Raw genomic sequence first — 27,292 nt, forward strand, 5'->3', positions numbered from 1 at the left:
CCTGGGTGCAGGGCTGCAGTCACCCCCCTTCCCTCACAAGTGCTCTCAACATATAGTATCCAACTGTTCAGCACAGTTTCAAACACAGAGAGAGAGTTGGGGAATCTCAGAACCATTGTGGTTGGAAGAAACCTTAAGGATCATCAAGTCCAACCATGAAGTGCTTGTGAAAGAGCTGCAAATGTGCAGGGTCTCAGAAAGCTGCTGAGAGCCTCTGGGACTGTCCAAGCTCTTCCATGTGATAATCAGCAGGTGACAGAAGACAGCAACAAGGTTTTGTCAATGAATTTGTTGACAGGCCCTGCAGAAACTGAAGTGTTAGGATGGTTAACCTTTGTCTTCACTGGCCTTGGGATGGCAGCTGCTGGGTGTAAGCTTCTTCTGGTCAGCTTGGAGTGAAGGCACTTCCCAGCTCTGCCCCTGGGGAGCTGTGGGGAGAAGAGAGCAGCTGCATTTCACAGAATCAGAGTGGTGGGGAGTGGAAGGGACCTCCAGAGATCATCCAGGCCAACCCCCTGCCAAGGCAGGGCCACCTCGAGAAGGTCACACAGGAACACAGGCCTTGAGGGTCTCCAGAGGTGGAGACTCCACTGCCTCTCTGGGCAGCCTGCTCAAGAGCTCCAGCAGCCTGAAATTAAAGCAGCTCCTCCTCATGTTTAGATGAGCTTCTGATGTTCAAGTTTGTGCCCACTGCCTCTTGCCCTGTCACTGGGCACCACAGAGAAGAGTCTGGCCCCAGCCTCCTGCCACCAGCCCTTGAAGCATTGATCAGCATTGATCAGATCCCCCCTCAGGCTGCTCTTCTCCAGCTTAACCAGCCCCAATTCTCTCAGCCTTTCCTCCTCACAGAGCAGTTCCAGTGCCCTCAGCATCTTTGTAACCTTTTGCTGTGCCCTCTCCAGCAAGCTCCTGTCCTTCTTGAGCCTGGGAGCCCAGAACTGGAGCCAGTGCTCCAGCTGTGGCCTCACCAGGGTAGAGACACAGCTGCTGCCTTGCCCAGGCTCCTTGATCAGCCCCAGACTGTCAGGAGGGTAACTGACTCTCTTGCTGCCACCTTTTCTTCCTGAAGTCCAGGGGCTGGTTTTTGACTGAGCTCTCCTCTTTCCCCAGGTGCTTCTCACCAACATCTTCTGCACAGAAGCCTATTTCAAGAACAATTATGCCATGGCTCAGTTAGAAAAATGTAAGCTCTACAAAACACAACAATTTTTGTACTTCTGGGGCTTTTCACTGACTCCAGACAGAAGTTAGGGGGTTTGATGTGACCAAGATGTGACTTTAAGCAGGTGAGGAACAGGAGTGGTGCCAGATGGATATAGCCTCTCCCTCTGATGGACAAAAACCACAGGGAGGTGGATTTTCAGCCCCCTCTGTGGGGAGGAACATTGCAGCTGGTAGCAGGAGCTAGTCCTGTGAAGCAAGCAGTAGCTACCCAAGGAGGTCAAACACCTAACTGCTGGGCACTGGCCACTTGCTGCCTGAAACTCAGCCTGCACTGGGCAGCCTTTTCCTGCAGTGAAGGCTGTGTTACTTCCTGGCAAGGGAGGGGAGAGAGCTGGGGCTTCACTCCAAAACCCTTTGTGAGAGAAGCTGCTCTCAGCACTTCAGTGAGCTCTGCTCCTGCTTCTCCACAGATGCAGATGAAAACCTGGATGACCATATCAAAAAAGCTGCAAAGCAGGTGCTGGAGAAGAGAGCCTACATCTGTTCTCACCCTCTGGACAGGACCTTCTGATCCCCTCCCTGACAGCCCCTCCTGAGGAACGTCTTGAGCAGCCACTGCCTGCCTGCAGCTCAGCTCCCTGGCGCCTTACAAGCTGCTGCAGCAAATGGAATGAGCTCTGACTGTGGAAAGAGGAATTGTAAACACAGCTTCAGAGAGAGAGGACAAATAAAGAGAGTTTCTTGTAGTCTCACCTTCATCTGACTAGAGGGACAGATGTCTGCTGCCCTTGGAGCTGAATCCAGCTGAGGGGGGAGGGCTGAGGTGTGTGCTCCCAGGGAAAGGCTCAGGGTGGGATTTAAGGATCTTTAAGCTTAGATCAGCCACTCAGCTGCAGAGCAGCCCCGAGGGAGCTGCAGAGTCCCAACAGGGCAGTCTGGAAGCATAGCAGCTGGAGAGGGGAATCTTCTCAGTGCTCAGCAAGAGCTAAAGGGTGGGGGGTTGGTTTTTAGAGCCAACAAAGACAATGAGGCTGGTGAGGAGCCTTGAACACAGGTCCTGTGAGGAGCAGCCTGGAGAGCTGGGCTTCCTTGCTCTCTGCAACTCCTGACAGGAGGCTGGAGCCAGGGGGGAGCTGCTCTCATCTCAGCAACAAGTGACAGGCTGAGAGGAAATGGCCTCGAGTTGCACCAGGAAAAGCTGAGGTTGGAGATTAGAAGAAACTTCTTCCCTGGAAGGGTTCTCAGGGACTGGAGCAGGCTGCCCAGGGGGGTGGTTGAATGCCCATCCCTGGAGGTGTTCCAAAAGACATTTGGATGAGGAGCTTAGGGAATGGTCTAACAGTTGTGTACTGGGAGATGCTGGGTATGGTTGGACTCAGTGATCTTAGTCTTCCCCAACCAGGCAATTCTGTGACTGCAAGGAGCAGAGGGCTTCACAGAAACCTCAGCTCTCATCTCTGTTGAAGACCTCACAAGACAAAGGCTTTTTTCAGCAGCAGTAGGCAGACTTGATGACCATTTACTCCTGTTTTTCCCTACCCTCTTCCCAGCCCCAAACATCATTTAGCTGCCTCTTGCCTGTCCCTGTGAGCTCAGCTCTATCCAGTGACACAGCTCAACACTTGCCTTAGGGAATGATCTGCTGCTGCTGGCCAGACCACACTGGGAAGGCAGTTCTGGGCCCCAGCTCTAGCTTAGCAAGCAGCTGTAGTTCAAGTGCTCTGTGTGGACTACATTACCTGTGTGCAGAGGAAGGTGGCTCTAGTCTCTCTTTCTGGAAGGGTGACTCCTGCATGAGGAGGGTGCTGTCTGCTCCTGCAAAGCACAGCATCACAGAGGTGGTTGGAAGAGACCTCCAGCTCAGCCCTTGAGCCAGAGTCCAGCTTTCTGCTCTGGGGTGGAGTGCAGCCTCCTCCTGTTTGCAGATGCCACCAAGCTGAATGGTGCAGTGGAGAGCTGAGGCTTGGGATCCACCCAGAGGGAGCTGGAGGAGCCAGGGAAGTGGGCCTGTGTGAGCCTTCAGGGGTTGGGGCAACCTCCAATAGAACCTGGGCTGGGACATGAAGAGCTGGAGAGCAGCCCTGTGGAGAAGGACTTGGAGTGCTAGAGGGTGCAAAGCTGGAGAGGAGCCAGCCCCAAGTGCTGCCAGCCCCAGCAGCAGGGGCAGGGAGGGGATTCTGTCCCTCTGCTGAGACCTCCTTGCAGTGCTGGGGCAGCTCTGGAGTGCTCAGCACAGACAGGAACCTGTTGGAGCAAGGCCAGAGGAGACCACAGCAGTGCAGGGAGGTCTGGAAGCCCTCTGCTGTGAGGCCAGGCTGGGAGAGTTGGGGTTGTGAAGCCTGAAGAGCAGGCTCCAGGGAGGCCTTCTGGTGGCCTTTTGGTGCTTAAAGGAGCTGAGCAGAGAGCTGGGGCCATGTTTGAGAAGGTCCTATTGTAATAGGGGTCATGGTTTAAACTAAGAGAGAGATTTGAAGTGGGTAAAAGGAGATTTTTTTTTACACTGAGGGTGGTGAGGCCCTGGCCCAGGCTGCCCAGAGAGGTGGAAGCTGCCCCATCCCTGGCACCATTGCAGGTCAGGGTGGCTGGGGCTGGGAGCAGCCTGCTCCAGTTGCAGAGGTCCCTGCTGAGTGCAGGGGTTTGGAGTGGATGAGCTTTAAAGGTCCCTCCCAACACCAAGCATTTTGAGTTTGTGCTTCACCTGCAGCAGGAGCAGCAGAGCTGCACAATTGCCATTTGAAAACAGAAAAGCTTTATTTGCTTTTCTAGCCCCAAGTAAATCCTGTTAGAGACTGCCTGGGCAGCACATCCCAATGGCTAACAACTCAGTGAAGAACTTTCTCCTCCCCTCCAGCTTAAACTTCCCCTGGCACAGCTTGAGACTGTGTCCTCTTGTTCTGGTGCTGGTTCCCTGGGAGAAGAGACCAACCCCCTCCTGGCTACAAACACCTTTCAGGTAGTTGTAGAGAGCAATGAGGTCACCCCTGAGCCTCCTCCTCTCCAGGCTAAGCAACCCCAGCTCCCTCAGCCTCTCCTCCCAGGGCTGTGCTCGAGTCCTCTCACCAGCCTTGTTGCCCTTCTCTGGACACCTTCCAGAGTCTCAATGTCCTTCTTAAACTGAGGGGCCCAGAGCTGGACACAGGACTCAAGGTGCAGCCTAACCACTGCAGAGTCCAGGGGCACAATGACCTCCCTGCTCCTGCTGGCCACACTGTTCCTGATGCAGGCCAGGCACCACTAGGAGCCTTGGCTCTCACTCACTCCATACTCACTTCAGTAGAGCTTCTCCCTGAAGCCCCTTTGTCTCCTGTTTCCTTCTCCTGCATGCAGGCTTCCTTGACACCATCCCATGTTAAAGGAACTCCATACTGGTGACTGAAGTCTGTGATCATCTGGGCTGAGGGCAGCAAACTGCCATGAATTACAGCTCCCAGGCTTTGACTTTGGCACAGGATAATGAGCCTACAAGCAGACATCACCATCTGATTAGCTGGCAGATCCTTTAGTGCAATCCAATCCCTACAGCTGAAACTAGGGTGGAAAACCCACACAGCCTTCTTGAAATGTCTCTGAAGTTCAGCTCAGTGCATGTGTGCTGGCATGTAGCACAGAGAAAGAAGTTAGGCAGCTCAATAAACCTGCTAGGAACATGCTGCTCACAGAGAGGCTCCAGGCTCCTCAGCACCTTCACAGCCTTCACTAGACTCTCTCCAGTACTTCCCTGCCTCTCTTCAACTGAGGAGCCCAGAACTGGACCACTGGCTCCAGATGTGGCCTCACTAGGGAGGAGTAAAGGGAGTGGGGGGAGAACCTCTCTCAACCTGCTGGTCACACTTTTCTTAGTGCACCCCAGGAAACCATTCTTGGCTGCAAAAGCACATTGCTGGCTCATGGGGAACTTGTTGCCCACCACCAGTCCCAGGTCCTGCTCTGTGGAGCTGCTTTCCAGCAGCTCAGCCCTCACGTACTGCTGCAGGGGCCTGTTTCTCCCTAGGTGAAGGATTCTACACTTGCCCTTCTTGACCTTCAGGAGGTTCCCCTCTGCCCACAGCTCACCCAATGGCAGCAGAGCCTGGAGGGCTTGCAGCCACTCCTCCCAGGGTTGCAGCATCAGCACACTTGCCGAGGGTTCACTCCCTGCTTTCATCCAGGTCACTGATGAAGATGTTGGACAGACTGGATTCAGCCCTGAGCCCTGAAGAAGCTACAGCACTGATACACCTCTCTCTTTCTAAGCCCCTGCTCACAGTCAAGGTGTGCTCAGTGCTGCTTAGCAAACCACACTCTCTGCCTTACTATGCCCCTGCTCACAGTCAAGGTGTGCTCAGTGCTGCTTAGCAAACCACACTCTCTGCCTTACCATGCCCCTGCTCACAGTCAAGGTGTGCTCAGTGCTGCTTAGCAAACCACTCTCTGCCTTACCATGCCCCTGCTCACAGTCAAGGTGTGCTCAGTGCTGCTTAGCAAACCACTCTCTGCCTTACCATGCCCCTGCTCACAGTCAAGGTGTGCTCAGTGCTGCTTAGCAAACCACTCTCTGCCTTACCATGCCCCTGCCCACAGTCAAGGTGTGGTCAGTGCTGGATAGCAAACCACACTCTCTGCCTTACCATGCCCCTGCTCACAGTCAAGGTGTGCTCAGTGCTGCTTAGCAAACCACTCTCTGCCTTACCATGCCCCTGCTCACAGTCAAGGTGTGCTCAGTGCTGCTTAGCAAACCACACTCTGCCTTACCATGCCCCTGCTCACAGTCAAGGTGTGCTCAGTGCTGGATAGCAAACCACACTCTCTGCCTTACCATGCCCCTGCCCACAGTCAAGGTGTGCTCAGTGCTGCTTAGCAAACCACACTCTGCCTTACCATGCCCCTGCTCACAGTCAAGGTGTGCTCAGTGCTGCTTAGCAAACCACTCTCTGCCTTACCATGCCCCTGCCCACAGTCAAGGTGTGCTCAGTGCTGCTTAGCAAACCACTCTCTGCCTTACCATGCCCCTGCTCACAGTCAAGGTGTGCTCAGTGCTGCTTAGCAAACCACTCTCTGCCTTACCATGCCCCTGCTCACAGTCAAGGTGTGCTCAGTGCTGCTTAGCAAACCACACTCTCTGCCTTACCATGCCCCTGCTCACAGTCAAGGTGTGCTCAGTGCTGGATAGCAAACCACACTCTCTGCCTTACCATGCCCCTGCTCACAGTCAAGGTGTGCTCAGTGCTGCTTAGCAAACCACTCTCTGCCTTACCATGCCCCTGCTCACAGTCAAGGTGTGCTCAGTGCTGCTTAGCAAACCACACTCTGCCTTACCATGCCCCTGCTCACAGTCAAGGTGTGCTCAGTGCTGGATAGCAAACCACACTCTCTGCCTTACCATGCCCCTGCCCACAGTCAAGGTGTGCTCAGTGCTGCTTAGCAAACCACACTCTGCCTTACCATGCCCCTGCTCACAGTCAAGGTGTGCTCAGTGCTGCTTAGCAAACCACTCTCTGCCTTACCATGCCCCTGCCCACAGTCAAGGTGTGCTCAGTGCTGCTTAGCAAACCACTCTCTGCCTTACCATGCCCCTGCTCACAGTCAAGGTGTGCTCAGTGCTGCTTAGCAAACCACTCTCTGCCTTACCATGCCCCTGCTCACAGTCAAGGTGTGCTCAGTGCTGCTTAGCAAACCACACTCTCTGCCTTACCATGCCCCTGCTCACAGTCAAGGTGTGCTCAGTGCTGGATAGCAAACCACACTCTCTGCCTTACCATGCCCCTGCTCACAGTCAAGGTGTGCTCAGTGCTGCTTAGCAAACCACTCTCTGCCTTACCATGCCCCTGCTCACAGTCAAGGTGTGCTCAGTGCTGCTTAGCAAACCACACTCTGCCTTACCATGCCCCTGCTCACAGTCAAGGTGTGCTCAGTGCTGGATAGCAAACCACACTCTCTGCCTTACCATGCCCCTGCCCACAGTCAAGGTGTGCTCAGTGCTGCTTAGCAAACCACACTCTGCCTTACCATGCCCCTGCTCACAGTCAAGGTGTGCTCAGTGCTGCTTAGCAAACCACTCTCTGCCTTACCATGCCCCTGCCCACAGTCAAGGTGTGCTCAGTGCTGCTTAGCAAACCACTCTCTGCCTTACCATGCCCCTGCTCACAGTCAAGGTGTGCTCAGTGCTGCTTAGCAAACCACTCTCTGCCTTACCATGCCCCTGCTCACAGTCAAGGTGTGCTCAGTGCTGCTTAGCAAACCACTCTCTGCCTTACCATGCCCCTGCTCACAGTCAAGGTGTGCTCAGTGCTGCTTAGCAAACCACTCTCTGCCTTACCATGCCCCTGCCCACAGTCAAGGTGTGGTCAGTGCTGGATAGCAAACCACACTCTCTGCCTTACCATGCCCCTGCTCACAGTCAAGGTGTGCTCAGTGCTGCTTAGCAAACCACTCTCTGCCTTACCATGCCCCTGCTCACAGTCAAGGTGTGCTCAGTGCTGCTTAGCAAACCACACTCTGCCTTACCATGCCCCTGCTCACAGTCAAGGTGTGCTCAGTGCTGGATAGCAAACCACACTCTCTGCCTTACCATGCCCCTGCCCACAGTCAAGGTGTGCTCAGTGCTGCTTAGCAAACCACACTCTGCCTTACCATGCCCCTGCTCACAGTCAAGGTGTGCTCAGTGCTGCTTAGCAAACCACTCTCTGCCTTACCATGCCCCTGCCCACAGTCAAGGTGTGCTCAGTGCTGCTTAGCAAACCACTCTCTGCCTTACCATGCCCCTGCTCACAGTCAAGGTGTGCTCAGTGCTGCTTAGCAAACCACTCTCTGCCTTACCATGCCCCTGCTCACAGTCAAGGTGTGCTCAGTGCTGCTTAGCAAACCACTCTCTGCCTTACCATGCCCCTGCTCACAGTCAAGGTGTGCTCAGTGCTGCTTAGCAAACCACACTCTCTGCCTTACCATGCCCCTGCTCACAGTCAAGGTGTGCTCAGTGCTGCTTAGCAAACCACTCTCTGCCTTACCATGCCCCTGCCCACAGTCAAGGTGTGGTCAGTGCTGGATAGCAAACCACACTCTCTGCCTTACCATGCCCCTGCTCACAGTCAAGGTGTGCTCAGTGCTGCTTAGCAAACCACTCTCTGCCTTACCATGCCCCTGCTCACAGTCAAGGTGTGCTCAGTGCTGCTTAGCAAACCACACTCTGCCTTACCATGCCCCTGCTCACAGTCAAGGTGTGCTCAGTGCTGGATAGCAAACCACACTCTCTGCCTTACCATGCCCCTGCCCACAGTCAAGGTGTGCTCAGTGCTGCTTAGCAAACCACACTCTCTGCCTTACCATGCCCCTGCTCACAGTCAAGGTGTGCTCAGTGCTGCTTAGCAAACCACACTCTGCCTTACCATGCCCCTGCTCACAGTCACGGTGTGCTCAGTGCTGCTTAGCAAACCACTCTCTGCCTTACCATGCCCCTGCCCACAGTCAAGGTGTGCTCAGTGCTGCTTAGCAAACCACTCTCTGCCTTACCATGCCCCTGCTCACAGTCAAGGTGTGCTCAGTGCTGCTTAGCAAACCACTCTCTGCCTTACCATGCCCCTGCTCACAGTCAAGGTGTGCTCAGTGCTGCTTAGCAAACCACTCTCTGCCTTACCATGCCCCTGCCCACAGTCAAGGTGTGCTCAGTGCTGGATAGCAAACCACACTCTCTGCCTTACCATGCCCCTGCTCACAGTCAAGGTGTGCTCAGTGCTGCTTAGCAAACCACTCTCTGCCTTACCATGCCCCTGCTCACAGTCAAGGTGTGCTCAGTGCTGCTTAGCAAACCACTCTCTGCCTTACCATGCCCCTGCTCACAGTCAAGGTGTGCTCAGTGCTGCTTAGCAAACCACACTCTCTGCCTTACCATGCCCCTGCTCACAGTCAAGGTGTGCTCAGTGCTGCTTAGCAAACCACTCTCTGCCTTACCATGCCCCTGCTCACAGTCAAGGTGTGCTCAGTGCTGGATAGCAAACCACACTCTCTGCCTTACCATGCCCCTGCTCACAGTCAAGGTGTGCTCAGTGCTGCTTAGCAAACCACTCTCTGCCTTACCATGCCCCTGCTCACAGTCAAGGTGTGCTCAGTGCTGCTTAGCAAACCACACTCTCTGCCTTACCATGCCCCTGCTCACAGTCAAGGTGTGCTCAGTGCTGCTTAGCAAACCACTCTCTGCCTTACCATGCCCCTGCTCACAGTCAAGGTGTGCTCAGTGCTGGATAGCAAACCACTCTCTGCCTTACCATGCCCCTGCTCACAGTCAAGGTGTGCTCAGTGCTGCTTAGCAAACCACTCTCTGCCTTACCATGCCCCTGCTCACAGTCAAGGTGTGCTCAGTGCTGCTTAGCAAACCACACTCTCTGCCTTACCATGCCCCTGCTCACAGTCAAGGTGTGCTCAGTGCTGCTTAGCAAACCACTCTCTGCCTTACCATGCCCCTGCTCACAGTCAAGGTGTGCTCAGTGCTGGATAGCAAACCACACTCTCTGCCTTACCATGCCCCTGCTCACAGTCAAGGTGTGCTCAGTGCTGCTTAGCAAACCACTCTCTGCCTTACCATGCCCCTGCTCACAGTCAAGGTGTGCTCAGTGCTGCTTAGCAAACCACACTCTCTGCCTTACCATGCCCCTGCTCACAGTCAAGGTGTGCTCAGTGCTGCTTAGCAAACCACTCTCTGCCTTACCATGCCCCTGCTCACAGTCAAGGTGTGCTCAGTGCTGCTTAGCAAACCTCACTTCTCTGCCTTACCATGCCCCTGCCCACAGTCAAGGTGTGCTCAGTGCTGCTTAGCAAACCACTCTCTGCCTTACCATGCCCCTGCCCACAGTCAAGGTGTGCTCAGTGCTGCTTAGCAAACCACTCTCTGCCTTACCATGCCCCTGCTGAAGCCTGGATGGAGAGGCCCAGGGACTGCATTCCCCAGGGAGAAGCTGTCCTACAGGAGGATTTGCTGCACCCTGCTAAAACTTCCTTTCTTAACATCCTGGGGCTGGACAAGTCCTACCTGGACAAGGTTTGGAAAGACTCCTCAGGAAACGCCACTGTGCTAAGGGTGAGGAAGGGCAGGGCCTCTTTGCCTAAATGCGAGAGGGTCTTGCAGAGGCGGAAGTGGTAGAAGACACTTTCCAGGTCTGAGTAGAGGCGCTGGGGGAAAGACAGCTCTGAGCTGTACAGCACTGCCAGCTGTCCCTCCCCATCCCTGTGAGCCCTGGAACAAAGGAAAGGAGAACAGAACAGAACACAATTAACCAGGTTGAAAAAGACCTTTGAGATCATCAAGTCCAACCTCGCCCCCAGCACCATCTGATCAACTCACCCACAACACCAAGGGCCTCAGCCAGGCTCCTCCTAAACACCTCCAGGGATGGTATCACAGTATCACCAAGGCTGGAAGAGACCTCAAAGATCACCAAGTCCAACCTGTCACCACAGACCTCATGACTAAACCATGGCACCAAGTGCCACATCCAATCCCCTCTGGAACACCTCCAGCAGGAGCAGGGAAGTCATTGTGCCCTCTGCTTAGCACTGGTTAAGCCACACCTTGAGTCTTGTGTCCAGTTCTGGGCTCCTCAGGTTAGGAAAGATGTTGAGATGCTGGAAGGTGTCCAGAGAAGGGCAACAAAGCTGGGGAGGGGTCTGGAGCACAGCCCTGTGAGGAGAGGCTGAGGGAGCTGGGGTTGCTTAGCCTGGAGAAGAGGAGGCTCAGGGGAGACCTTCTTGCTCTCTCCAACTCCCTGAAGGGAGGTTGTAGCCAGGTGGGGGTTGGTCTCTTCTTCCAGGCACCCAGCACCAGAACAAGAGGACACAGTCTCAAGCTGTGCCAGGGGAGGTTTAGGCTGGAGGTGAGGAGAAAGTTCTTCCCAGCAAGAGAGATTGGCCCTTGGGATGTGCTGCCCAGGGAGGTGGTGGAGTCACCATCCCTGGGGGTGTTCAAGAGGGGATTGGATGTGGCACTTGGAGCCATGGTTCAGTTGTCAGGAGGTGTTGGGTGAGAGGTTGGACTTGATGATCTCTGAGGTCTTTTCCAACCTTATTGATTCTATGACTCTATAAAGATTCCAGCAGCTCAACAACAACAAGAGTCCATTGTTTCCATCCTTCTCCTTTCAACTTCACATGGCTGGTCTAGAGTGTGGTGTGACAAAGATGAGAGGATTATGCCCCAAGTGAAGCAGCCACTGGGACTCAGATCCACTAAAGCCACCCAGAAAGCATCAGCAATGCAGGTGAGCCTAGATCTTTGTACAGACAGGGAGGGAGGGGTGGGCATACATTCAACTCAAATCTCTCACTCTGAGAAATAACTGAGCAAAGCCCTCAAACTCTCTCACCTTTCAAAGTGTCTGTCCCAGAATCTCTTGATGGCTTTGTCTTTCAGCCCCTCCAAGACAAAGAGGTGAGTTTCCCCATCCATCAGATGGAAACCACTGACCAGATCCAGCTCTGACACCTTCTCAGGAGTGGTTTTCTGTCTTGAAGCTGCACCAGCTATGGTTTCCCAGTCCAGAAGAGAGCGCTGCAGCTGCAGGCCTCGAGCATTGATGGCAGAAATTGCTTCTGCCAGCTCATGGGCCAAGGATGCTTTCTTGTGGCCAAAGACATAGATGATGACTGCATAGGGAGCCATCTCTGCAGACATCTTTAACGGCACAGCTACTTCCACCTCCACTTTCAAAAGCGAGCCTGCTCCCAGGTAATGTGCTTCCAGCAGTGAGGCAGAGTCCCTCACTGCTCCTCTTCTTCTGTGGCTTCCCCCCCTGATCCAGGGCCCTCTGCTGGGATGTGAGCAGTTGAGGATGGGGGCCCTGACTGCCAGGCGCTTTTGACCCGACAACAGCTCACTTAGGCTGACTTTGGCGACCCCATGCGGATGCCATTCTCCCTTCCCTCCGCAGGAGTCACTCATCCTGGGTTTTGCACCCAGGGAGCTCCCCTCACCCACATCTTCACCAGCTTCATCCTTGAGCACAGAGGGCTTTGCTCTCTTGTGGGCCAACTTCCTGTCCCGGTCGTGGACTTCAATCTCCACAGGGGGGCCTCTGAGATACTTTTCTACCTCCCCAGGTTCCACTGTGCCTAGCAGAAGCACGTTGACATCCTTGAAGTAGACATGAGTCCCATGGACTCCTCCCTGAGTCTGATGAGCTGGGAAGTGGTGAAATTTGTATTTGCAGTAGATGGGAACACACACTCTCTAAAGAAAAAAGAGCAAGCAAACAGAGGAGAAACAGATGTTTGCAGCATTCACTTTCTCCCCCCCTTCGAATTTTGACCTCACAGAGCAATCAGCTTTTCCAGCAGATACAGAATCACACAATTATTGAGGCTGGAAGAGACCTCTGAGATCATCAAGTCCAGCCTGTGACCTAACACCACCACAGCAAGCAGACCATGGCACTGAGTGCCACAGAGAGCTACCAGGGTGATGAAAGGACTGGAGCACTGCCCTGTGAGGAGAGGCTGAGAGCCCTGGGGCTGTTGAGTCTGGAGAGGAGAAGGCTGAGAGGGGATTAATAAATGTTTATCAGTATCTGAGAGCTGGGGGTCAAGAGGCTCTGCTCAGTTGCACCCTGGGATAGGACTAGGAGTAATGGATATCACTTATGGCACAGGAGGTTCCACCTCGACATGAGGCGGAACTTCTGCACTGTGAGGGTCACAGAGCACTGCAACAGGCTGCCCAGAGAGGCTGCAGAGACTCCTTCTCTGGAGCCTTTCAAGACCCATCTGGATGAGGTCCTGTGCAACCTGTGCTAGATTCTATGGTCCTGCTCTGGCAGGGAGATTGGACTTGATGACCTTTGGAGGCTCCTTCCAACCTCTAACATCCTGGGATCCAAACTTTCCTTAAACACCTCCAGGGATGGAGACTCCACCACCTCCCAAACCCTCTGCCACAGCAGAGCCACCTAGGGTAGGTCACCCAGGAATGCAGCCAGACAAGCCTTGAGAGTGTCCAGAGAAGGAGACTCCACAACCTCTCTGTGCAAGTATGGATAGTCAGTTTGAAAACCATGCCCATCTTTTAAGCCAAGCCCCTTGAGGGGAAGAAGGAAACTCCTTCAGGAAGCAGTAATGTGTGTTACCTGCAGCACTTCTATGGGTACAGGTGTGTTTGGCAGGTGGGTAGCTGACTTAATCCTTATAACCAGTGGGTTCAGTTCATGCCTTTGTCTTTCAGACATCAGAGGTGCTTCCACAGTGAAAGTCATGTAAGCATCTAGAATCTCAGGGCTGCCTTCTGCCAGATGAGTGACCACAGCTCTCTCACCTTTTTAAACACACAGGGTGACACACTGTTAGAGGAACAAGCCCACTGAGACACCCATACTTGATGCAATGAATTGCAAGACCTCCAATTCAATGTCACAAGCTCACTGAGTGGCAGGGGTTGGAAAGGACCTCTGGAGATCAAACCCCCTGGGAAAGCAGGATTACCCTAGGGCAGGTCATACAGGACCACCTCCAGACACAGCTGGAAAGCCTCTGGAGAGGAAGACTCCACAAGCCCTATGGGGAGCCTGCTCCAGAGTTCTGGCACTCTTACAGTGAGGAAGTTTGTCCTCATTTGTATGAAGAGAAGACAAAATGACAGGCTTAGCTGCTTCAAATGTCACTTGCCTTTTACAACAGGAAGAGTTCCCAAAGCAGTGTCAGAGCCCCCACTTGAGAGAGGTCCTGGAAGCACAGAAGTTGAGGAGACCTCCTGGGGGCCTTTCAGGATTTCAAGTGGGGTGTCAGAAAGTTTGGGACAGACTTGTGAGGAGGGCCTGTTGTGACAGGACAAGAAGTGATGGTTTCAACTAAAAAGAGGGAGATTTAGGCTAGAAGAAAGAAACTTTTTGAGCTGAGGGTGGTGAGACAGTGGCCAAGGGTGCCCAGAGAGGTGGGAGATCCTTCATCCTGGAATCATTCCAGGTCAGGGTGTCTGGGCTCTGAGCAACCTGCTCTAGCTGAAGATGTCCCTGCAGGGGGTTGGACTAGAGGAGCTTGAAAGGTCCCTTCCACTCCCAACCATTCCATGATTCTCAACTGATTCCCTTTTAAAGCTGCACCATCAAGTCTGCATACATGCAAAACTTAAGCAGCTCAAAGATTCTCACCACAGTTGAACTCTCCATTAAAGGTAACCAGGCCCCTTCAAACAAACTGGCTTCTCTGCAGGCAGCCCTGCTGCATCCCTAGGGTCAGCAGCTGAGCTCCATGCTGCATGGCATAATGTGTTTCTGGCTGTGTGACTGGAACTCGCTGCACACCAACATGGGCCAACAGAGATTGAGGAGAAGTGTCAATCATGTTACACTCAGGAAACCACCCAAAACCCCCCACTCTGCTCTGACCATATCCCACTTCCAACCCATTCTAAACCACACAGCACCTGAGAGCCTAGGAGCACATGAGGATGATGAAGTACCACCACCATGCAGATTAATTTTTGACGTCCTGCCCTTCAGAGCACTCAGAACTTTGACCATGTGTCAGCCTACCCCAAACCCTGACTCTGTCTTGACCAGACAGCTTTGATCCAGAATGTGACATTCCCTGGGGGTATTTCAAACCACTTTCCACCAGGCAGCCCCAGCAGCACAGGCAGTTCAGAGGAGTGGCTTGAGAGCAGTGCTGAGGAGAAGGCCTTGGGGGTGGCAGTTGGTGACAAACTCCCCAGGAGCCAGCACTGGTCCCTGGCAGCCCAGCAGGCAGCTGAGTGCTGAGCTGCATCCAGAGCAGGGAGAGCAGCAGCACAGGGAAGGGATTCTGCCCCTCTGCTCAGACCCCACCTGCAGCACTGCCTCCAGTTCTGGTGCCCCCAGCACAGGAAGGGCACTCAACTGCTGGAGAAGGTCCAGAGGAGGCCATGAAGATGATCAGAGGGCTGCAGAACCACCTCTCTATGGACAGCCTGAGAGAGCTGGGGCTGCTTGGCCTGGAGAAGACTCCACAGAAAACTTCAAGTGGCCTTCCAGTACCTGAAGAGGGCTGCAGGAGAGCTGGGGAGGGGCTTTTGACAAGAGCTTGTAGTGACAGCATGCAGACAATGGCTTTGAGTGGGAAGAGGGCAGATTTAGACTGGAGATTAGGAAGAAATTCTTGCCAGTGAGGGTGGTGAGACACTGGCACAGGTTGCCCAGGGAGATTGGGGATGCTCTCTCTGCAGGTGTTCAAAACCAGGCTGGATGAGGCCTTGGGGAACCTGTCCTAATGGAAGATAGCCCCATGGCAGGGGTGTTGGAGCTAGATGATCTTTAAGGTCCCTTCCAAACCAAACCAGCCCATGAAACAGAATATTACCTGCAAGGAGAGGCATGACATCCAGCTGCAGGGAAGCACTGACAGAGCTCTCTGCCAGAGGGATTCTCCTACCTGTTGGGGGAAGGCAGGAATGGACTGAGTAGGAAGGAGCAAACATTTCATGGCAATTAACCAATGAATAATCAAATGTACTGCAGTAGGTGGCATCATTCATTCTCATCCTTCTGTCCTTCAACCAAACATTGTCTTCCTGCTTCACATTTGGGTTCCTCCTTACCTGGCACAGGCAAGGAAGCTGCTACATGGAATTTCCACCCTGAGAAGATTAGGGATTCACTGTTCCACCTTTTAACTCTCTGCCTGGCTACAGCCAACAAATCCAAGCTGCCTTGAAACCAGCCCTGTGTGCAGCCCAAACAGTTGTGTTCTGGGCTCCTCAGTTTAAGAAGGACATTGAGACACTTGAAGGTGTCCAGAGAAGGGCAATGAGGCTGGGGAGGGGTCTGGAGCACAGCCCTGTGAGGAGAGGCTGAGGGAGCTGGGGTTGCTTAGCCTGGAGAAGAGGAGGCTCAGGGGAGACCTTATTGCTCACTCCAACTCCCTGCAGGGAGGTTGTAGCCAGGTGGGGGTTGGTCTCTTCTCCCAGGCAGCCAGCACCAGAACAAGAGGCCACAGTCTCAAGCTGTGCCAGGGGAGGTTCAGGCTGGAGGTGAGGAGAAAGTTCTTCCCAGCAAGAGAGATTGGCCATTGGGATGTGCTGCCCAGGGAGGTGGTGGAGTCCCCATCCCTGGAGGTGTTCAAGAGGGGATTGGATGTGGCACTTGGAGCCATGGCTTAGTTGTCAGGAGGTGTTGGGTAATATGTGCTAGGTTGGACTTGATGATCTCTGAGGTCTTTTGCAACCTGGTTGATTCTGTGATACCACTGCAGCAAATGCCAAACTCACTGACATCACAGCACCAGGGATACAAAGGCTGTTCAGTAGCTGTGTGAGGTAAGGTGGAATGTGGGGGGGCCCAGCCTGAGGAGCAGCCTCAGAGCACAGCAGGTTACAGTGACAATCCAGGGTGTGCTAGGTTCAGCCTCTCCTGTTTGAAGTACCCCACTGTGTGGCACAAGGGCAGACACAACTCTTCCACTGCACAGCATAGGGAGACTCAAAACCTGCTGGTCCTGCTCTTCATGTGGGGACAGGGACATGGGTTCCAGTGGCTGCTCCCAGCAAAGAACTTCAAACAGTGCCTGGAGCAGGCAGGAGTTTTGCTTACAGAGGTAGAGGAAAGCAACTACTTCACTGAGACTGCTGCCTTTTGCTGTGGGGTTTTGAGAGCTGTCTTTTTTTCCCCTCAAAAAAGGCTTGGATGTGGCACTTGGAGCCATGGTTTAGTTGTCAGGAGGTGTTAGGTATTAGGTGGGACTTGATGAGCTCTGAGATCTTTTCCAACCTGGTTGATTCTATGCTTCTGTGATATTATAAATGTTTTAGCATAACACTAGCACTGGAACTGGACCATAAACTACAAATCCAAACCTGGCTTCTGGTGGAGAAAGCAGTGAAGGGGGCATGAAAAAGCAATGGCTTGATCGTTTCCCAGTTGGAATTCTTGTGTTAGCTCCAACATGACCCTTGAACCCCTTCACCAAAGTCATCATTTGCACCCCCAAGTCTCTGGCCAACATCCATCACTTTACCCCTGGGACACTCAGGGGGGTGGCAGAGAGGACCATCATCATCCTTGTCTCACACTACTGGCTAAGGAAACTGGAAAAGCCACTTTCATTAGCTGCTGAAGAAGCACAGAAAGCTCATGGCAGGGCCACAGCTGAAGTGTAGGTCCCTAAAGTCTTTTGGCTTTTGTTCTAACCTTGAGTTCTTTAGAGGAAAAAAAAGGGATGGGTGAGGGTGGGGAAGAGAAGATAAAGAGAATTCCACATCTCCATTTTCATATCTAGTCCAGAGTTTCATCCAGCACTTACCATCCCTGCTGGCTGGTTCATCTGTTCCAGGTCTTTGCCTTTCCACATCATCTGCTTCTGCCTCCGCCTCACCCAAACTTGCCTCCATTCTTTCCAGTAGTTCACTTCCAAAAACATTAAGAAGACATGAAGCACATAGAATTGTCAGGGTTGGAAGGGACCTCAAGCACCATCCAGCTCCAACCCCCCTGCCCTGGGCAGACACCCCTCACACTACAGCAGGTTGCCCACAGCCACATCCAGCCTGGCTGCAAACACCTCCAGGCAGGAGGCTTCTACCACCTCCCTGGGCAACCTGTGCCAGCCTCTCACCACCCTCCTGGGGAACAACTTCTTCCTCACAGCCAATCTCAATCTAACCATTTCTAGTTTTGCTCCATCCCCCTCCTCAGTCCTATCACTCCCTGACACCCTCAGAAGTCCCTCCCCGGCTTTCTTGAAGCCCCCTGCAGGTATTGGAAGGCTACAATTAGGTCTCCTTGGAGCCTTCTCTTCTCCAGACTGCACAACCTCAACTCCCTCAGCCTGTCCTCACAGCAGAGCAGCTCCAGCCCTCTGCTCCTCCTCATGCCCCTTCTCTGGACACCTTCCAGCACTTCCAGATCCTTCCTGGCACAGAGGCTCCAGCACTGGACACATTTTAGATACATGGAAAATGAAGAGTTCACTCCCTGCCATGCTAATGATTCCACCAAAGGATGAGTCTGGGTTTTCTTTTTCCAATCAAATCTCAAAGAGTTTGACCAGAATATAGGTGGTTGATTCCTCATCCCTGGAGGGGTTTCCAAGAGGCAGAGCTGTGGTGCTGAGGGCCACGCTTCAGCCCCAGCCTTGGTAGAGTCAGAGAATGGTTGGGCTGGATCTGAAAGCTATTTTCCAACCAAAGCAATGCTGTGATTTATTTTCTCAGAAATCCAATGCAGAAGGCAATAGCTCAGTTATCACAGGCTGTACCATGGTGGGCATGAGCAGAAGGACTCCAATTAGTCTCCAAACCAGGGACTGAAAACTGCCAAAGTCAGCACAGGAAGCAAAGCAAGGTGATGTAACAAGAGCTTGATTGAAAAGCAAAGATGATTTGGCATTTCCAGGCAAATTCCTATCTTCCCCTCTGCTGCTAGCACATGAACCTTGCCCACTGCAAGGGCAACAGTGTTACCTTATCTTCTGTAAGAATTCTGGCCTTGGTGACTGTGACAATCCACCACCACATCTTGCACGTGCCAGCAGACCAGCTTCCTCTGCAGAGTTCACACAGGGTTTGCATTGGTTATTCAGCATTTCTGTGCTCTCATAGACTCATGGAATCAGTAAGGTTAGAAGAGACCTCAGAGATCATCAAGTCCAACCTCTCACCCAACACCTCCTGACTAACTAAAGCATGGCTCCAAGTGCCCCATCCAATCCCCTCTTGAATACCTCCAGGGATGTGGACTCCACCACCTCCCTGGGCAGCACATCCCAAGGACCAATCTCTCTTGCTGGGAAGAACTTCTTCCTAACCTCCAGCCTAAACCTCCCCTGGCACAGCTTGAGACTGTGTCCTCTTGTTCTGGTGCTGGGTGCCTGGGAGAAGAGACCAACCCCCACCTGGCTACAACCTCCCTTCAGGGAGTTGTAGACAGCAAGAAGGTCTGCTTATGGAGAACACGACACAAGGCCAGGCTTTGTTGTTACTTGTGGCAATACTGCAGCAGGTTCTCAGCCACGACAAGGCAAGGCCAGACTCCAGAGCTGCACACAGGGTCATGAATGTACTTCCCTGCTTCTCCAAGAGCTAGCAGTTCAAAGGAAAGGTGGCATTTATGTTCTGCTCCTGGCTTTAGACATTGAGGCTGTGTCAAACAGCAGAAAACCCCAATGCTTTTTCTCTCCTGTCCCTGTCAGCCAGCTAAATCTCTTTTCTATCCCAATCCTACTTCAAAGAGGGCCAAGGGCATCCTGGCCTGCATCAGGAAGAGTGTGGCCAGCAGGAGCAGGGAAGTCATTGTGCCCTGTGCTCAGCACTGCTTAGGCCACACCTGGGGTCCAGTGTCCAGTTCTGGGTCCCTCAGGTTAGAAAGGACATTGAGACACTTGAAGGTGTCCAGAGAAGGGCAAAAAGGCTGGGGAGAGGCCTTGAGCACAGCCCTGTGAGGAGAGGCTGAGGGAGCTGGGGTTGTTTAGCCTGGAGAAGAGGAGGCTCAGGGGAGACCTCATTGTTCTCTACAACTCCCTGAAAGGTGGTTGTAGCCAGGTGGGGGTTGGTCTTTTCTCTCTAGCAACCAGCACCAGAACAAGAGGACACAGTCTCAAGCTGCACCAGGGGAAGTTTAGGCTGGAGGTGAGGAGAAAGTTCTTCACAGAGAGAGTTGTTAGCCATTGGGATGTGCTGCCCAGGGAGGTGGTGGAGTCACCATCCCTGGAGGTGTTCAACAGGGAATTGGATGTGGCACTTGGTGCCATGGTCTAATAATGAGGTCTGTGGTGGGAGGTTGGACCTGATGACCTTTGAGGTCTCTCCCAACCTTGGTGATACTGTGACAAACCTCTCCCAACTACCACCCTCTCAGCTTTCCTTCAACACCTTGCTCCCTCACTAGAGTCTTCAGTCCTGTTTCAGCTGGCCCATTCCCCCAGCTGCCCCTGCACTCCCCCTCCCTGTCCCCCCACGAGCCACTCCCAGTTTCCACACCGTTATACCTCCCACAGGAAGGGCTGAAGGCTTCTCCTGTGCCTCGGACTCCTCCGCTTTGATCTCCGTACGGCTGGGGCGTGGCTGCCCTTCTTCAAACACTTTTCTTTGCAGCAGCACTGTCTCTGCTACTGCAGCTAGCAGGACAAAAACAACTGGCATCAAATCAATTCCCTGCTTTAGAGCTCCTTGCTTAGTCTGGTTGGGCTGCTCCAATCTTTTGAGTGAGGATTTCCCCTGGTAGTCCTTCCCCTTTGCCTAGGATCTAGTAGAAACCACTCTCAGACTCCAACTGTGTTTGTCTGGAGATGAAACTCAACAGAGGTTTACCTCACAGCTCCCAGAAACATCTGGCATGAAATGTCCTCTGGGTGTACTGCACAGCACCACCTGCTCAGAAGCAGTGAGCTGAGGGGAGTCCACTGGGTGAAAACGTGCAGCTTTGGGAGGGAAAGCTTTCCAAGCCCTGTTCTGCCTCTCTCCTGGGGCTAAAAGGAGAAACTACTGAACCACAAACTAGCCTCCATTCCTCAACAGCAACTACTCAGGTGCTCAACCTCCTTTAAAGAGCAAAACCAAATGCTGTCAGGGATTGGGGGCTAAAGGAATGCTACTCACAAAGGCATGTAGCAACAGGGTGAGGGGTAATGGCTTCAAACTGCAAGAAGACAGATTTAGATGAGACATTAGCAAGAAATTGTTCCCCAGGAGGGTGGGGAGGCACTGAAATAGGTTGCCCAGAGCAGCTGTGGAGGCTTCAAGCCTGGAAGTGTTCCAGCCTAGGCTGGATGGGCCTCTGAGCAAGCTGGTCTCACAGGAGGCATCCCTGCCCATGGCAGGGGTTTAGACCTGGATCATCTTTAAGGTCCCTTTCAGCCCAAACCATTCTATGATTTCCACCAGTTACAAAGCTAACAAACCCCACCATACATCAGCAAAGACTTGTTAGTATCACTTCACAAGAAACCAAACCCTGGCTGAAGGAGCATCTGAAGCCTTACCACCTTACCAAAGCTCTAGCCACTGCTACATGAGAGAGAGAATCACTGCAGTTTGCTACTAGCAAACTGTGCCTATTCTAACAGTAAAATGAATTGGAACAGCGGTTGCAGGACAGGAGGGACATGGTTTAGTGGTGGCTTGACCAGGGTGGGGTTAATGGTTGTACATGATGATCTTAAAGGCCCCTTCCAACCAAAATGGTTTTGTGCTTCTACAGCAGCAGAACAAAGCATACCCTGCTGCCTTTGGGTTTCCCCTCAGGCTTAGCTCTTCAGTATTCATGAAGGACCAAGATCTCCAGAAGATGTCTGCAAGAGCCCTCATGAGGTCTCTCTCCTCTATTTAAACTCAACCTTCAAGCCAGTGTAGAAAAAACATAGGGATCAATTCAAATTACAGGACTGAGAGAGACAAGAACTGTGTCCAGTTCTGCAGCCTCTGTTACAAGAAAGATCTGGAGGTGCTGGAAGGTGTCCAGAGAAGGGCCCCAAGGATGGCAGAGGGCTGGAGCTGCTCTGCTGTGAGCACAGACTGAGAGGGTTGGGGTTGTTCAGTCTGGAGAAGGCTCCCAGGAGACCTAATTGTGACCTTCCAGGATCTGAAGGGAGCTCCAAGAAAGCTGGAGGGACTTTGGAGGGTATCAGGGAGTGACAGGACTGGGGGTGATGGATCCAAGTTAGAAGATCCTTGAGTCCTGTGTCCAGTTCTGGGCCCCTCAGGTTAGGAAGGAGGTTGACTTGCTGGAACATGTCCAGAGAAGGGCAACAAAGCTGGGGAGGGGTTTGGAACACAAGCCCTATGAAGAGAGGCTGAGGGAGCTGGGGTTGCTTAGCCTGGAGAAGAGGAGGCTCAGGGGAGACCTTCTTGCTCTCTCCAACTCCCTGAAGGGAGGTTGTAGCCAGGTGGGGGTTGGTCTCTTCTCCCAGGCAGCCAGCACCAGAACAAGAGGACACAGTCTCAAGCTGTGCTAGGGAGGTTCAGACTGAATGTTAGGAAGAAATTATTCACAGAGGGAGTGATTGCCCTTTGCAATGTGCTGCCTGGGGAGGTGGTGGAGCCACCATCACTGGAGGTGTTCAGGAGACTTGATAGGGTGCTTGGTGCCATGGTTTAATTGGTTAGGTGGTGTTGGATGATAGGTTGGACGTGATGACCGTGAAGGTCTCTTCCAACCTGGTCTATTTTATTCTATGCCATGCCATGCTATTTTATTCTTACCCAACAGCCCCAGATAACTTGCTGGCTTTCCAAGGTTCAGATTATAGGCTTGCTTCTATTTTCCTGCCACCCAAATGTTCAGAAACTGACTGCAGCCGTCATTCAACCAGCAACAGGTGGGGATTATCTCCGTGGGAGGAAGATATGAAGGCCAAATGAGCTCCACCATTTCTCAGTAGGTGCAGTCAGAACACTGAGATGTGCTTTAGAAAGTGTCTGCTTGCATCAGACTTACCAACAGCCTCTGCATCTCCTTGTGGGGAAGAAAGGGTGTCTCTTGGACTCTGCAAGGATTTTGAAGAAGTTCTGCCATTGGTATCCCAGATTCTCAGACTGATTTTGTGGTCTCTCAGCTTGATTAGATATTCATTAGTGACCTGGATAACAACTCTGTGCTCCCATGACAGCCACATCTTCTCCTTTTCAAACCAGGGTTTAATGGTCTATTGAAACAAAAGAGGAACATTTTTACAGGGGCTGAACAGTCCTGAAGAACTTCTACTCACACTCTGACCACTCACCTGTGCTCTTCAGATGCACATTTCTTCTTTCACCACTTCTCCTGGCTCTTACATGACACTCTTGGACTTGATCCATGCATCACAGAGGCACAGAATGTTAGTGGTTGGAAAGGACCTCTAGGGATCATTTTGCTTCCACAGTCAGTACATTAGAAGAAACAGTGCTGACTAGAGCAGGAACTGGTCCTGCTCAGGCAGGGAGGTTGGATTTGAAGATCTCCAGAGGTTCCTTCCACCCCCTAACATCCTGTGATCTTGTGATCTAGTCCAACCCCTCTGCCAAAGCAGCATCACCTAGGCCAGGCCACACAGGAATGCACCCAGGTGGGTTTTGAAGGTCTCCACAACCCCTCTGGGCAGCCTGTTTCAGGGCTCTCTCACCCTCACAGTAAAGAAGTTTCTCCTCATGTTCAGGTGGAACTTGTGTGTCAGCAAGGAGAGATCTACTGCTGTCTGCCCTAACTAAATTCAGTGTTGTTTTCAAGTAGTGTCTTAAACTCTTTAGAGGTAATCAAGGGTCACAGAAGTGGAAAGAGTTGTACCCAAGAAGAAAAGGACAAACACTTGGTCATAAATGAGGACAGGAGTAAGTCACAGCAACATATTTGGAGGATTAAGACAAAATAGCCCTATCATGTTGAGCTCTTATAGGAATGTTGAACATAGAAACATTGCTGTGCACAGGCAAAACTTGAGGCTGTAGAGGTTGTCTGAAAACCAGCAGGATCTCTCTGCCTCTGGCAACCCCAGATTAGTTTAGATTTGACATTTTACAAACAACTTCTTAACAAACCAAGGTGTGCTCAAAACAATACATCCATTTTTTCAGATGGAATGGAATGGGTTGGAAAGACCTTCCAGATCATCAAGTCCAACCTATCACCCAACACCATCTGATCAACTAAACCATGGCACCAAGTGCCTCATCCAGGCTCTTCCTAAACATCTCCAGGGATGGTGACTCCACCACCTCCCTGGGCAACCATATGAGGGCATGCCTGGAATAGCAAGTGGGGGGAGGTGGCTGGAGGGCACCATGGCTCGAGTCTTGACTAGCCAGTAGGCAGCAGGTGGTGAGCAATTGCTTTTTGTTGTAATGTGCATCACTTGAATCACCATCATCACCACCATGGCTGTCATTATTATCATTTCCCCTTCCATTCCTGTCCTACTCAATTTTCTTTACCCTTAACCCCAAGTTTTACCTTTCCTCCCCCAGTTCTCAACGCTGTGTGGGATGGGACTACGACAAGAGGCCATGGGCACAAACTGGAACCCAGGAGGTTCCACCTGAACATAAGCAGAAACTTCTTCCCTTTGAGGATGCCATAGCACTGGAGCAGGCTGCCCAGAGAGGTTGTGGAGCCTCCTTCTCTGGAGACTTGCCAAACCCACCTGGACACTGTGATCTTGGGCAAGCTGCTGCAGGTGACCTTGCCTCAGTGGGAGGTGGGGGGGCTGTGGACTGCACGATCTCCAGAGGTCCCTTCCAGCCCCACCCATGCTGAGTTTTTGTGTGATTCTCTGGCTGGGGAGAGAGCAAGTGGCTGTGTAGCACTCAAGTGCCAACTGAGGTTAAGCCAGAACACTGCCTTCAACTTGCTAGACTATTATTGTGATGCCTGAAAGAAAAGCTCTAATCCTAAGTGGAGTGATAATCTGGAGGAAAATAAAAGAACTCTGAAACCCATCAGCCTCTTCCTACCAAGGTAAGGAGTTACGGCTGGTCTGGACTAGCAGAGCCAAATTCTACCCTTGAGACTTGCTCTGAGCCTGTGGGAGCAGATCAGGTCTAAGCAGCTGTTAAAATGCTGTGCAACAACATTACTTTGTGTCCCAAAGCATTCTCCCACCTTTCTCATAGGACATTTTGGATTGCTTTGGTCTATTGTCTCCTTTACCTTGGACTTAGACCGTGTCAACAGCTTGGCAACCAGCCCAACCAACACCAAATCCAGTTTTCTAGGCACAAGGTCATCTGGTAGGAGGAAGTACTCAATGTGATAGCAACGCTGACTTTTTGGACGTGTTCTCAGCTCACTCGCTTGAGTCCTCTTTCCTGGCTTGTCAGGGTCAATGGCTCTCTCCTGCCTCTCTCCTAGTGAGAACATCAGGATTATTTGGAAGCATTACATGTTAGCAAAGATGACCATTCCAGCAGGAATTAATGTGCTCCACAATGGCCAAATGGGGACAGCAGAACAACAGACCGAGCGTGCAACTCTTCCCCAAGTGCCCGAACCTGCGTTCTCCCCCAGGTTTAACTGCTGGAATGGTCCACAAGGTTCCCACAACTCCCTCCTCCAGCCCATCTTCCTGTAGCCTGACAGCCAGTGATTGCAGTTCTCAAGGCACAGACATCCTGTTCCCCAGAGAACTTCCACAAAGCAGAGCTCTGCACAGCCCAGGGCAAGGCTGAAGGTACCTGCTGCTGCCATGCCCACACCCTTTACATCCCAGGACAGTCATACCTCGTCTGCTGAATTACTGCTACCCTCTCCCACACCTTCAAACTACCCCACATATTGATGAGCTCAATTGAATGGATAACCAAACCCCACCCTTATCATAGGATCAATCAGGTTGGGAAAGACCTCAGAGATCATCCAACCCAACCTCTCACCCAACACCTCCTGACAACTAAACTGTGGCTCCAATCCTTTTTTGAACACCTCCAGGGACGGGGACTCCACCACCTCCCTGGGCAGCACATCCCAAGGGACAATCTCTCTTGCTGGGAAGAACTTTCTCCTCACCTCCAGCCTAAACCTCCCCTGGCACCGCTTGAGACTGTGTCCTCTTGTTCTGGTGCTGCTTGCCTGGGAGAAGAGACCAACCCCCACCTGGCTACAACCTCCCTTCAGGGAGTTGTAATTATATTCATTATTAGGCAGCAACTGCTTACCAAGCACCAGCCAAGATGAGCAGCCTGAACAATCTCATCAGGACAGGGGCCTAGAAACCCAAGGGCAAAAGGCTCCCACATCCTACTGCCACTTTCTTGAGCCACTGCCCCAGGGCAATTCACATAATCCAAACCATCTTTTCTAACATTCTCTCTTCAAGACTCTGCCACACAACAGCAGGGTTCTTAGGGCAGCTTGTGTCACAAACCTACCTGCTGGCTCGGCCAGGACAGCCAGTGAGACTGTGAAGGTGCAGGTCACCTGGTGGGCACCATCCAGCTCCGTGGAATGCTTTTCAGGTGGGAGGAAACGGCCGCTCTCTCCCAGCACCTGGAGGTTTTCAGTTTCCAAAGCACTTTGGGAGGGGACGGTGTTCACCCCTGTCATCTCATATTCATCCTGCTTCTCCACCTCCTCTTCATCTGCTCTGCTTAAGTTCTTCTGCTCTGGCTCTGCCATCTCGATGTACAGGACAAAGGCTGCAGAACAAGGCCAACAGCTTTATCTATTCAGTGCTGAAGCAGAAACAAGCCCTTACTAGCACCAAAGCAGGAGCAGACCGCAGAGGCAAGGTGCGTGTGGAAGGAGCTTACCGTGGCGAGGCGGAGGCCGCGGCCGAGCTCCGGCAGGACTCCAGGCCCCCGGCAGAGGCCGCAACCGCCCCAAGGGCAGCCTGGCGGGTGCCGAGGGCCCGCGGCTCGGAGGCAGCCCGGCCTCGGCTACCGCACGCCGGCAAAGGTCGCTGCTCGCTCGCTCGTTCCCTCCGCAGGGGTACCCACAGCCGCGGCTGCCCGGACCTCTTACAGCGGGCTCCACCTCGGGGCTGGAAGAGACCTTTAAGACCTGGTGAGCTCAAGTCCAACCATTAACCCTCAGCACCACACCTGCATGGCTCTGAAATTCCTCCAGGAATGAATAATTCACTTGGCCGCGCTCCCCCTCCCTCCCCGCCCCCTCCCCCCCCCCAGCCACTTTTGCCCGCGCTCCCCCCCCCCCCAGCCACTTTTGCCCGCGCTCCCCCCCCCCCAGCCACTTTTGCCCGCGCTCCCCCCCCCCCAGCCACTTTTGCCCGCGCTCCCCCCCCCAGCCACTTTTGCCCGCGCTCCCCCCCCCCCAGTCACTTTTGCCCGCGCTCCCCCGCCCCAGCCACTTTGCCCGCGCTCCCCCCCCCAGCCACTTTTGCCCGCGCTCCCCCCCCCCAGCCACTTTTGCCCGCGCTCCCCCCCCCAGCCACTTTTGCCCGCGCTCCCCCCCCCCAGTCACTTTTGCCCGCGCTCCCCCCCCCCAGTCACTTTTGCCCGCGCTCCCCCCCCCAGCCACTTTTGCCCGCGCTCCCCCCCCCCCCAGTCACTTTTGCCCGCGCTCCCCCCGCCCCAGCCACTTTGCCCGCGCTCCCCCCCCCCCCCCCACTTTTGCCCGCGCTCCCACTCTATAGTCATTTTTCCTATGATTTCTGAATAGCTTCCGTATCATTACGAGTAGAGGCAGTCACCCACTCGAACCAAACCTCTGGACACCTTGCCCAGCTCTGTGCCACTCACACCCGAGATGGCCAGGAGCAGGACACGCAGCTGCTCCGCCAT

The 27,292-nt window shown here is 53.1% G+C and overlaps 2 protein-coding genes across 3 annotated transcripts in view; one reads left to right on the plus strand and one right to left on the minus strand.

The window, feature by feature from the left end:
* The window catches only part of ACAD9 (acyl-CoA dehydrogenase family member 9), a 33,160-nt gene extending 31,250 nt beyond the window's left edge, over positions 1 to 1,910 (plus strand). Inside the window, exons 17-18 of one of the 2 annotated variants that reach the window (XM_068162632.1) lie at positions 1,111 to 1,183; positions 1,635 to 1,910. In XM_068162632.1, the coding sequence (XP_068018733.1) occupies positions 1,111 to 1,183; positions 1,635 to 1,735 (174 nt within the window). In that variant the 3' untranslated portion in view covers positions 1,736 to 1,910. The remainder of the gene's footprint in view (positions 1 to 1,110; positions 1,184 to 1,634) is intronic. The other variant, XM_068162634.1, reaches the window with a different exon arrangement.
* Positions 1 to 27,292, minus strand: CFAP92 (cilia and flagella associated protein 92 (putative)). Its single transcript, XM_068162689.1, has 15 exons — positions 27,217 to 27,292; positions 26,303 to 26,560; positions 25,922 to 26,188; positions 24,705 to 24,901; positions 22,518 to 22,725; positions 20,071 to 20,199; positions 18,548 to 18,629; positions 17,389 to 17,492; positions 15,451 to 15,522; positions 13,248 to 13,432; positions 11,493 to 12,355; positions 10,163 to 10,366; positions 4,434 to 4,623; positions 2,904 to 2,979; positions 1 to 428 (listed from the first exon to the last, which is right to left on the minus strand). Exons 1-14 carry the CDS (start codon positions 27,290 to 27,292, stop codon positions 2,926 to 2,928), a joined length of 2,889 nt encoding a protein of 962 aa, XP_068018790.1. The 3' UTR covers positions 1 to 428; positions 2,904 to 2,925.

This window comes from Melanerpes formicivorus, unplaced genomic scaffold (genome assembly GCF_026170545.1).
Source record: "Melanerpes formicivorus ecotype bairdi unplaced genomic scaffold, bMelFor1.0.p_v2 SCAF_66, whole genome shotgun sequence".
In the NCBI taxonomy this organism is placed as follows: Eukaryota; Metazoa; Chordata; class Aves; order Piciformes; family Picidae; genus Melanerpes; species Melanerpes formicivorus.